The 12,173-nt window shown below is 42.1% G+C and overlaps 1 protein-coding gene and 1 long non-coding RNA gene across 4 annotated transcripts in view; one reads left to right on the plus strand and one right to left on the minus strand.

Annotated features, from left to right (window-relative positions):
• Positions 1-5,524: 5,524 nt before the first annotated feature.
• LOC140329658 (phosphofurin acidic cluster sorting protein 2-like) overlaps positions 5,525-12,173 on the minus strand; it is a 37,680-nt gene continuing 31,031 nt past the window's right edge. For 2 of the 3 annotated variants that reach the window (XM_072410052.1, XM_072410053.1), the window contains exons 20-25: positions 9,461-9,503; positions 7,340-7,382; positions 6,873-7,014; positions 6,456-6,679; positions 5,860-5,973; positions 5,525-5,772 (exon numbers count right to left, since the gene is read on the minus strand). In XM_072410052.1, coding sequence (XP_072266153.1) covers positions 5,660-5,772; positions 5,860-5,973; positions 6,456-6,679; positions 6,873-7,014; positions 7,340-7,382; positions 9,461-9,503 — 679 coding nt within the window. In that variant the 3' untranslated portion in view covers positions 5,525-5,659. Of the gene's footprint in view, positions 5,773-5,859; positions 5,974-6,455; positions 6,680-6,872; positions 7,015-7,339; positions 7,383-8,157; positions 9,119-9,460; positions 9,504-12,173 lie in introns of those variants that run through there. The other variant, XM_072410054.1, reaches the window with a different exon arrangement.
• Positions 7,009-9,512, plus strand: LOC140329660 (uncharacterized). The gene is made up of 2 exons (XR_011920519.1): positions 7,009-7,199; positions 9,433-9,512. It is a non-coding gene; the product is annotated as an uncharacterized lncRNA (long non-coding RNA).

Consider the following 12,173-nt stretch of genomic DNA (forward strand, 5'->3'; position numbering starts at 1 on the left):
ATATTTTATATAATCTGTGCTTTCTGATTGGTCTGCTCTGTGTAGGAAATCTTGGAGGAGGATCTGGTGAATTGGACGGGAGTGTCTGATGGTCTGATCAGAAATTGTCTGCAGCCTCTGACAGCCAAGAGGGGAATTCTGGGAAGACACCAGGACACCGGTACACAAACCCCCTAAAATTCTGACCCACACAGGCCTCGTCCCCTCACACTGGCCAATGGCTGACCATCACACTGACATAATTCACATCTCCGAATTTGTGTTGTCTATTTCAGGATGTTTGTATGTAGACACGTCAGCATTGAGTGACAGAGCAGGGTCCATTGTCACCCTGATCCCTGCGTGGGCCGATGGGGTCCCTGATGTCTCCAGTATGGAGAAGAAGAGACGTCTCATACTCCAGGAGGTAGAAGAAGTCATGAAGGAAGAGCGCCATATTCATATCGATGCTTTGGTGGCTAAGGTAGGTCCTGGAGGGAGGGGGGGTCACTGACATAGTGGGGCCTTCCTAGGGCCACATTATTGGGTATTTACCTGGCAGATTTATATGAGATGAGATTGAGGAATAAGATATGAGATTTAATCTGTCCTAACCTGATAGAAGCCGTCTGCTTGTCCCCCCCTATTTCTTCTGTTACAGGTGATCGAAGCATCCCGGAAATGGAAGGATTTGTCCCCTGCTCCATATTTTGGTGTCACCGATGTGCTGTCCTGTATAATGTACCAGCTTAGGAACGGCGCCATTTACAGGAAGACAAACAATCCGCTTATCCTGGCCTGCAAAGAGGATTCTCCTCCATCCCCTCCCCCACTTATTTCGCTCCTATCGCACACCGTCACTCCCGTCCCGCCACAAGTGTCAGAATTCTGCAGCGTCCGCAAAATACCAAACAACATTGGTGCTGTACTAGAGGAGAGGCCGATATTCCGAACATTCCGATATCCGGAGTAGCTGGGAACTCCAAACATTCCGGTATGTCCATGTGTGCAGCAATGTGATGCACTGACAGCCAATCTGGTGACAACCAATTCCAAGATGTTTTGCAGTTTGTGTTCTGGAATCCTCCAATGTAAATCAGCATTAGAGAAAAGTAAAAATCATTGAATATTGGGATTGGGGATCTGATGGGTTTATTCTGGTTCTAAACTGAATATTAATATTAAATGGCGAATCTCTACAGATTACCTTTTTTGTGAATTCGGCATGCTGTAGTGATCAGCGGAGGAGCTGTATGTGTTACTGTCTGCTCATTATTGGTAATATGGAACCTTCACAGATATGAGAAGACAACGATTCTTACTACACATCATCAGTTTATTGTGTCCAGCTATGATAAATTACATCAGATTTCACAGACAGGGCCTCCCGTACGCTTTGCTAATAGTTCTCCCCCATGGCAGAATATTCTGCCCCCAGGGGGGTGTAACCAAAACAAATGACAAGTGACAGATCAGTGCATTGACACATTTATATGAATTTGTGGTAATAATACATTCACACACTTTTCATCCATCAAAGGACACAGAAAGTCTTATTGCTTCGGGTTATACTGCCACCTACAGGAAGATTAGACTTTTACATTTCCCACCAGTGAAGGGGTCGGAGCCCTGACATAATCTGCTGGGTGAAGTATCACAAAATGACAACTGGAGCAAAAAGAGAGAAGAAAAAGATGAAGAGGCTACGGGACGGGGTGAAGAAGGAGGGGCGGAAAGAGTGAATATGTTATTAAGGGTGTGGAGGAAGGAAAGGGGTTCGGAGTCTGACCAGTAGGTGGCGCTGGCAGTCAGTAGTGGGTGGTGGTAAAGGGTCATTTGGAGCCTAGAGGTTGGAGGAGAAGGATTTCCTGCCCTCCCTGGGGCAGTTACATGTTGGGATGCCCAGCTTAGTTATGGGCAAGCGCAGGGGGTGTGGAGGGTTGTTTTTGGTTTGGGCAGCGCTGTATGTCGATAAGGTCCATGGTTTTCTGTGGCAAAATCCGGGGCTGTGGAAGGAAACCATCTGGGTTGCGGTGCTCTTGAATGCTTTGAAGGGGCTAAGGAGCTGGATAGAATTTGCCCCGAAGGTGGCGATAGCAGCTGGGGGCCGGGTAATTATAAGTGGTGGTCTCTTAAGAATTGTTTGTCCCTTCATGGACTTTGACACAAGAGAATTGGTACTGCTGTAAAAGTTTTCAATTTGGTTCTTTATTTTTCTAGATGGTTATAATAAAAAGGCTGCCGTGGCCAATTTGTACCACGAAAGAGGAAGGGCATGTGGTGTTTGGGGAAGGTCACAGGGGGTAGTTGGGGTTAGTTTTAGAAGGTGGGACCTCATCTATTCTGCCCTAGTTATGAGGAAATGTGAAATGCCCACATTTAGTCCAGTCCTTCTGCCTACCTACTGTGGCACTTACCTCTGGCTGCCTGACCTATCTGCTGATTGCTTTTAGTGGCTTTACCAGTACGCAGTGGCAGCATGTCGGACCGTACACACCTAGGGGGGCAATGACTTCAGGAGGCATTCTCTATTCTTTAGCAGTTGTGTGTGGCAGCCTCCTTTGCACCATTAAAAGAGCCTTTTACTGCAGCCAAGGATAATGGCCAGGTAATGACACCGGCCACAATTCCACCCACCGCTTCTAATCTGCCCATAGCCACAGAGACTCTGCCATTTCCTGCCATAGACTGAATTGTGACATCTTGTGCCAAGCTTCCCTGCGCACGTAATCCACACTCTTCACCTTTTCAATCATCTTGGATTTTCCCCTCCTTGTGTGTCGATAAATCCCTTCCATTGATCCGCTTTCTTCACATTATGTCCCCAGTGTGGTTCCCAAACCCAGATAAGTCCCCAGACCTTCTAAATGATTCCACACAGTACTACACCTCTCTGATCTCCGGCAACACGATCATTGCATTGTCTCTTTACTCGTCACAAAGCTTGCACTCCATTCTGTTCATGGATCCAAGGGGGCATCCACTGCATTTTGGTTTCTTTACGCTCTGAATGTTTTGCACAGCCAATGTTTCCAGCACTCCATTATATGCGGCTCTTTCATTTAGCTTCTTCTGAACCCCAGGTGTTTGTGCTGGTCCTAATGTTGGACCACTTTGGTTCTACCAGTACCTCGTTATGGATAACGTCTGTCTGGCAACATTGCTCTGACCAATTAATTCAGAAATTGACGTTGACATTTCATCTGGAGTATCTGGATCTGGTCTTAGATATCGTCCAAACTGGAATCGCCACAGGAGAGACTTTGGACTTTAGACTTTGCAGTCCAATAGTTATCTGTCAGGTTTCAGCGTCTGATGGCTTCTCCCCTTTGGCCGGTTTCATTCCAGACAAAACGCAACATTCTGGGACAAGCTGATCAAGTCCTGGGAAGACAGATTTGGTTGAGTCCAAGGATCAGGTTGGCCCTGGTATGATGACAGAGATTTGGCTCTGGAAAATCCATCCGATAAATGGCACCCTGCCTGCCTGGCGGAGAGCGAATACTGAGTACTCCATTAGGTCATTGGCCAATCCTCATCCAATCCACATCTTGGAGCTTTGGCCAATTTTGCTGTCCCTTGAGCACAGGACCATTCCCCAGACAATGCTGCAGCGGTGGCCACACATCCACCATCTGGAATGAGCCGAAGGTCGTAGTGTACATTCCAGGCTTAGACAATTGGCATACAATCGTCCTCAGCTGGCAGCACCTACACTCGTTTCCAGAATCTGTGGGGGAGGTGGGGTTCTGCAACACCCTGGACAGGTTTTATTTCCAGGTACGGGGATGCTTTAATACCTTTTTACACACTCATTATATAAGATTTGGGGGATGTGGTACAGGTAATTGTATGAGATTATTGTATGAGATTTGGGGGACGTGGTGCGGGTAATTGTATGAGATTTGGGGCACATGGTAAACGGTAATTGTATGAGATTTGGGGGACTTGGTAAACGGTAATTGTATGAGATTTGGGGGACGTGGTACAAGTAATTGTATGAGATTTGGGGGACGTGGTACACTGTATTTGTATGAGATTTGGGGGAGATGGTACAGGTAATTGTATGAGATTTGAGGGATGTGGTACAGGTAATTCTTTGAGATTTGGGGGACGTGGTACAAGTAATTGTATGAGATTTGGGAGATATGGTAAACGGTAATTGTAGGAGATTCGGGGGACGTGGTAAACGGTAATTGTAGGAGATTCGGGGGACGTGGTACAGGTAATTGTATGAGATTTGAGGGACGTGGTTATGGTAATTGTATGAGATTTGGGGCACATGGTACACGGTAATTGTATGAGATTTGGGGGATGTGGTACAGGTAATTGTATGAGATTTGGGGGATGTGGTACAGGTAATTGTATGAGATTTGGGGGACGTGGTACAAGTAATTGTATGAGATTTGGGAGATATGGTACGGGTAATTGTATGAGATTTGGGGGACGTGGTATGGGTAATTGTATGAGATTTGGGGGATGTGGTACACTGTATTTGTATGAGATTTGGGGGAGATGGTACACTGTAATTGTATGAGATTTGGGGGACGTGGTATGGGTAATTGTATGAGATTTGGGGGATGTGGTACAGGTAATTGTATGAGATTTGGGGGACGTGGTACACTGTAATTGTATGAGATTTGGGGGACGTGGTACACTGTAATTGTATGAGATTTGGGGGGCGTGGTACGGGTAATGCTATGAGATTTGGGGGACATGGTACGGGTAATGCTATGAGATTTGGGGGACGTGGTACGGGTAATGCTATGAGATTTGGGGGACGTGGTACGGGTAATTGTATGATATTTGGGGGACGTGGTACGGGTAATTGTATGAGATTTGGGGGACGTGGTACGGGTAAAGCTATGAGATTTGGGGGACGTGGTACGGGTAATTGTATGAGATTTGGGGGACGTGGTACAAGTCATTGGTACAAGCTTTGCATAAAGTTACATTATTCCAGCCTGGCCAATCAAAATGGCCAGGAACCTGAACCATGAAGGAGTGAAGATGGCGGCTGATATAAGATGCAATTGCTGAACTAATTCAAAGAAAGTTAAAACAAGCGAATATATAACTGTGACACCCGAGCTTATTCTGGATCAATGATTTATAAAAAGGCCAAGGATCAGAACACCAACCTGTCGGACATATTTGGGCTGGTTAGTGTTGGCGCTCATGCCCACCCTTTAGCTTTTGGACCAACCGAAGGTGAAAGGCTTCCTGTGTCCCTCAATAGATGAAAATTAATACGGAATGTTCATACGAAATCCTTTTCTTGGGTCCGTTATGGGACAACGTTTGTGTTAGGAATTTTCTTGGAACTGATTGCTGTTTAGTAGGTTGGATATGGAATCTAGTCCTCATCTAGGCAGCAATATCCCTTAAATGAATCCAAGAAAAGATTTTTACAGCGAGTACCAAATCCTAAATTTCCAGACTTGTGCTTGATGATATCGGGAACCAGGCAGGGGGAATGGAAGACGCTAAAGAAAAGCAATTTATGGAATTCTGCTAATATTACGTTCATCGAGACTAAAAAGTCAGATTTTTTCACATGTATTTCAAAAATAGCTTAACTTTGTAGGAAAAGTGACCATAAAAACTACACAACTCCCTACTTGAAGTCACTGACTCAGGAAGGGAACACAGTGATCGATCGATTGATCTGGTGATGACTTTACATCTTCACATGACCAAACATCCCCACAGGGAACTGCTTGACATGGGTCGGCCATTGAGCTGCCAGCTGGAAAAACTTGACATCATTCCACTCCACCCCGTCTATGGTGACTGCAAAAAATGAGAATGAGATGGGGTCACGATAAGCACAATGGCCGCCTCACATACTCGTCTTCTCATGTAAATCGATTGGCTTACCTCGCAGCATAGTGTTCTGGTTCTTGGCTGTGCAAATGAGTCGGCTTATCCCCTCAATCACTTGGCTGCGAGATTCAGCTTCCTTCTCTTTGGGCTTCTTACTGAGGAACATGACTAGGAGAGGAGAGACAACACGCCGCTCACTATGGCATCCACAATTTACACTTACCTGAGTAACTATTACCTGCAGAGGATTATGGGGAATGTTATTAAGAGAGAAGGAAGACAGAACTGAAGGTAAGAGGAAATAAGGAAGTCAATTCTAGGTAAGGGCAAGGAATTTTGGGTAAGGAATTAGGGAAGAGCACTCTGGGTAAAGGAACAGGAAGGACAAGGGCATTGGGTTAAAGGGGTCCTCTGAGTTGGCCTGGACTTTCTTCAGAAACCTTCTAGATAATTATTTGTACAAACACTCCATTCATAAAGTGGAACATATTGCTTGGAATGGTCCCAAGGTTTAACAATTAGAGGTAAAGAGCAGAATACAATTTGTGCATCATTTGGAGGCCGAACACAAAGTTTCTGTATTTATTCCCTAAATATCCCATAGACTGCCTCCATTTTTGTGGAGGGGGAGGGCAGCTCACAGCACTCACCTTTCTTGTTCTTCTCCTGGGTGACAATGGTCATGGCCATGCCAAGGGGCAAATTGTTTTCTCCTGGTGGTGGCAGGCGGCTCACTTGCAGTGAACGGAAATTCCCCTTTATTGTGTTTTTAGTGGCTGTGTCTCTCCTGTCTCCATCTTTTCTGCGATCCGTTCCCTGCCACTGCCAATAATCCACCTGGAGCCCCATCACCTCCAGGCCCGCAGACAGAGCCCTGACCAGCAATAACGGGAGAAGAAGCGGGTCAGGAAGAGGGGAGAACAAAGGGGGAAAGCAGAATATGAATAATATAATAAAGTTGGATGATGTAAGGAAATGTCATTTTTCATCATACACACAGCGTACATTATTGGGCCAATGTTTGGCCAGAAGGCAACATAAGACAACGCCAATTATTTAAGCCTCACCCCGCATTGGATAGGCCGCTGCTGACAGAGGGCGATGGAGGAGGAGTGCCAGCTGCCTCTTTATTCACAGAAGTATTGGTGCCAGGCGAGGAGGAGGAACTCAGAAGAGACGGACTGCAGACAGAAGCTTCATCAGAATCCACTACAGAGAGAATAAAGAAAAATCTTATTTACTGGATCCATAGAAAGAAAAATCCCTCCCAGGACCTCATGGAGTGTTATTACCCAAATGGCCGCATTGTGGACTACTCTATAGGGATACATTCATCTTTATCATGGATTCTCCAATGTAAAACCAAATCTGTGCTATGGAGAGTGATGAGCGAGGTAAGAAAAGTCAAGCACTTGTTCATGGAAAGCAGAAAAAATAGTTTGGGCACACGCTACGATGGTGGGACACTCAGGCAATGTCTGATATGGTGAATGGCAAAGCTAAATTCCTATCCCTGGGTGAATATTAAACTCACCGGAAGCTGGTAGTGGCTGCTCCACAATTCCAACCTTCACAATCTGTGACAATATAAGACAAACATATTTCAGCATTCAGCAACAGACAAGGAAATAGCATTGTGTATTGTAGCACCAACATAATCTTTGTTCAATATAAGACAATGAGAATGAATTGCATTATGGTAAATATAGATATAAATGTCTGCTACCAAATCATCTTCCAAAATGATGGATCCAATAGGACTAAACCAGGCTGGATATCTCCATGGATATCACATTGAGAACCCAAACTAGTCATTACGGCCACACTTCTCATTGCAGTATATAAAGTGATGGCAAGTTCCCTCAGCTGACCTCTAGACAACAAGAATAAGAAGAACAGATTGATGGAGGTCAGGGAGAAATAAAGCGAGAAACAAGAATTGTGATAGGGAAGACCGTCAGGTGAGGCCAGTATATAACATTCTATATTATGGTGCTGCAGAACATTAATAACACTGCTCAACAAACATTTCCTAGCACACACAGAATAAAGTGATTATACGTTATGTTAGATGCACAGATTCCACATGTGATATTGGTTTTGTTAGATTGGCTCTAGTTTGTGAAATAATGATCTCAATAATAACCTCATAGAAAACTAATGAAACATGAAAATTAGGCAAAAATTAACTAGATATGCCTACGTATACAGAATGACATTTGTGGAATAATGTCAGTATATTGTATATTCAGTATATTACAGAACTAATCACACAGAAGTCATTGATAAGCTGAGTTTGTATGATTTCTGCTGATAGGACGGCACCAGTGATTCCATATCACCGTACTCCCACTTGTGTTTCTTGTAACGATTCTTTTACATTCCCGGCACACAAATAACAATCATTATGATGATTTCTGGGCTCTCCGCATACCATAGCTACAACAAATCTCACACTTTTTAGTTTTCCATTTTTCCACTGACAGACACTCTACACAAGTTCTGCATTCCATATGGGGGGCCCAATACTTATCTTGGGGCCCCAGTTTAATACCAAAATATACAAGATATGATTGTGTCACAAATTCTGTAATGTTTCTGTAATATTCACCACAAATCCAGCAAAATACATTAGAGTAATTTATACAACTGCTTCTGGAAGAACTCATATTTCTGTATAAATAAAATGTATGAATAAAAAGAAGACAAATGAAAGTTTCATGAAATTAATGCTACATTCATTATATAAAATACAAAACATCGGTATAATAAAGATTGATAATAATATGCTGTGTAACATTTGTTGTTGGTAGAATCGTCTATTCCGATTCCGGTATCACAAGAACTAGAGCCGATCCAATGGAACTGATCTCATTTCTGGATTCAGCAGACCTGGAATACAATAAATATATTGATACGTCCTTGGCAGATTTATAGCTGGACGACTTTTTAAACTTCGAGCCCACAAAAAGGTGAAGATGATGAAGTGACCTTCAGAGAAGAATATTTCCCAGGCCTGGATTTCCTACTGAAAATGTTCAATTGCTCCCACAATCATCTCATAAATACAAACAGATTCAGATATCACAGAATCTTTCCCACTAAGGTCAGACAAGGACAAATAGGATCACCTAGAAATGTCCATTCCGTGGTATTCGTGGCATCAGCCACCATTATGGCATTGTGTGCTCCGTTATCATTTCAGAAGATCTCAATAAGTAACAAAAATCCTTCATGGTCAGCACCAACCATCCACAAAGCCAAAACATAAACATAACAATATTCTGGCCCGGTATTTCTATGTTTCTGGGATCTAAAAGTATCAAACACAAAGCAAATCACCAATTAATATAAATTTAAACAGATCCTAAACCACATCAATCCAAACATCCTTTATTGTAAATAGGAAACTCTTAAACCACAATTTCCTATTGAAAATCTAATCATACAATTAGGGTGACAGAGTAATATTCCAATATTTGGTAACCTGCATGTATGAGATATTCGGAGCACGTGTTTAGGGAAGAACAAAGGGAGTTCTGTGACTTGAAGAAAAAAGAAGATTGCTACCAATCAAATATTTTTTTAATTGCCTTTCAATAATATATAAATATTGTAATATTACAGGATTTATTTCTGTGCTAAGAGGACTCACCCCAATAAAAGGAACAAACTTCTGGCAAGAATCTTCTTCAGCACTGAGAAAAGGGGAAGAGGAGAAGAAAAAGGCAAGGAAATAGAACAATTAGGAAGTAAAGTAAAGATGTGAAGAGAAATAACAGAATAAAACAAAATACAACATGAATGATAGAGAAAACAAAATGGGAAATAAAGGGAACAATTAGAGGGGAAATATTGGGGAAGAACTGAAGAGGCGGGAGATGGAGGAGGACACAAGAATAAAAGGAGGATTATATGGAGGAAAAGATGCAAATGGGGGATAAAGGAGGGCAAATGATTATTACAAGATGATACTGAAAAAGGAAAACAGAAAAAGAGATGACGAAGAGTATAACGCCAAATAAATATTAGAAGATAGTAGAAGAGAATAGGAATAAAAGAAGAAGTGTGAAAAGAGAAGACACCTAGATATATAGGAGACGAGGTGTGAGAGAAAAAGATGGAGGACAAATGGACAATCCAATGGGATGAGAAGAAAAGAGGTGATAAAATAGGAAATAAACACAAAGATAACAGGACGAGAGTGGGACCTCTGAATTATAGGAGAAAAGAACAAGGAAGACGAGCTGGAAGGGTCACATGAAGAATTAGAAGAGAACACATGGGTATTGGATGAGGTTGATGGGGGGAACATGAAATTTAGGACACGAGAATTATAGAATGAGAGACAGAAGAGGGGTCAAGGGATAACGAAGACAAAGTATGTCAATAAGACACAGAGGACACAGGAAATGTAATTAATGAAAATATCGGACTGCTGTGGAGCATTAGGAAGAATAGGTCCGTGCTTTCTAAGGATCAATCAAGCATAGAGGTTTCTAAAGAGAATATAAAGGTTTTATAATATACATACATTTTATTTATTGGAACTTGATGCTTATGTCTTATTCAACTAATGTAAGATTTATAGAAGGACAGATGAGGAGATGAAAGGGATCTTCAATAACCAAGAGAAAAGAAGTAAAAAAAGGAAGAATGTGTGAAAGGCATGGAGAATCAAGTGGGAATGTGGAGGAGATGAGAGGATGCATAATGGGGTAAAACTGGAAGAAATGGACTGGAGGAAGGCAAATGAAGAGTAGAAGAAGAAGAGCGAGAGATAGAGGAGGGTGCATGAAACAAGTAGAGAAGAGGAGAATATAAGAAAAGATTAGGTAATATATATTAAGATATGTAAAGGACTATAGGAGGTGTCAGAGGATCATAGCAAAGAATAAAGAGCAAGAAATGCAAAGCAACAGGTTGATGAGCAGCCATGATTAGGTGATATGTGGGATGCTTGTACAATCCAAGGAGGAGAACACAGAACAGGAATAGAAATGAGAGGAATGAGAAGAGGAATAGGAAGGGGCACATAAATAAGGGTAAAGGTGGAAGGAGAGGAGTTAGAGAAGAACACATGAGGATCCATGGATAAATATCGGATGAGTAGGAGAGGATGGGACATATGAGATGAATAACTAAAAGGAGAGGCAGGAGAAGAGAAGATTGAGGAGACACGTGAATGCTAGAAGAAGAAGGAACAGAGGAGATGGACAGGTTATGGGAATAATAGGAGAGAAAGAGAGAGCAGGGCAAATAGAGGACAACATGGGCAAATAGAGGACAACATGGGCAAATAGAAGATGAGGAACGGGAGAGGAAGGAGGACATGGGGGTAACTGAAGGAGAGATGGAGGAAGAAGTGGAAGAGGTCATGGGAATGATGAGGAGTAAAAGAGGGAAGAAAGTAGATAAAGGATGACACGGGGATAATAGGAAACGAAGGGAGCAGAGGAGATGGATGAGGACACGGGAAATATGGAAGAATAGGGAGAGGAGATGATGGAGCAGTACATAGGAATAATAAAAGGAAATAATAAAAAAAGAAGACAATGAATAGAATGAAAATAGTATAGAAACCATTATATAAATGTATAAAATATTTATGAAGAATGGCAAAGCAAGCATAGTACAAGTAGAACAAACATTGCTACTACTACATGTAATTCTGCCATTCAGACATCATTCCACACATGATGGAGATAAAGTCCCAAATATGAAATATGCAGAAGAAGTTTACGTAAAAACTTTACATAAAAGGGTGGAGAGTTTAGGTACGCTTTAAATGTCACCTAAACCTCATGACAATGCTGACATTTATTAAACACACACCGCATCTTTTATAGGAAAAAAAGTTTGATGGCCACATTTATGAATAGAATATGTATATGAGTGAACTTTCATTTTGTATCACACAGAATTTGAATGGATTGAAGTCAGAGCTGTGACCTATATATCCTAAAATATGTAAATTCCTTCTTTGAGACATTCACGGCTTTTTATTTAGTAAATTATCACATTGTAAGGTCATTTTTACCTACTTCAGGTGAAGCTCTGCTAACTTTAACCAACCAATCACATGCAAAGCCTAGTTTTTTCACATTTTCATGCAGGTGAATTTTCACTTTTTTCACAAAGTTAACATTGAGATATTCTAGCATTGTGCTCTTCTGAATATTCTGAATTCACCAGCACATCAATGACTGCAAACTGTGAGCCTTTCGCCATTATTCTCCGTTCTCCATATTTCACAGCTGGGTTTGCAGTGTTGTCTCATCATTGCACGGAATGTTGCCGATTGCTTTGGAACTTTTGGCCATCTTTTTGTTTTATTTGGTTCCTTCTATCATAACATTCAAGCAGCA

Source organism: Pyxicephalus adspersus, chromosome 4, assembly GCF_032062135.1.
Source record: "Pyxicephalus adspersus chromosome 4, UCB_Pads_2.0, whole genome shotgun sequence".
NCBI classification, from domain to species: domain Eukaryota; kingdom Metazoa; phylum Chordata; class Amphibia; order Anura; family Pyxicephalidae; genus Pyxicephalus; species Pyxicephalus adspersus.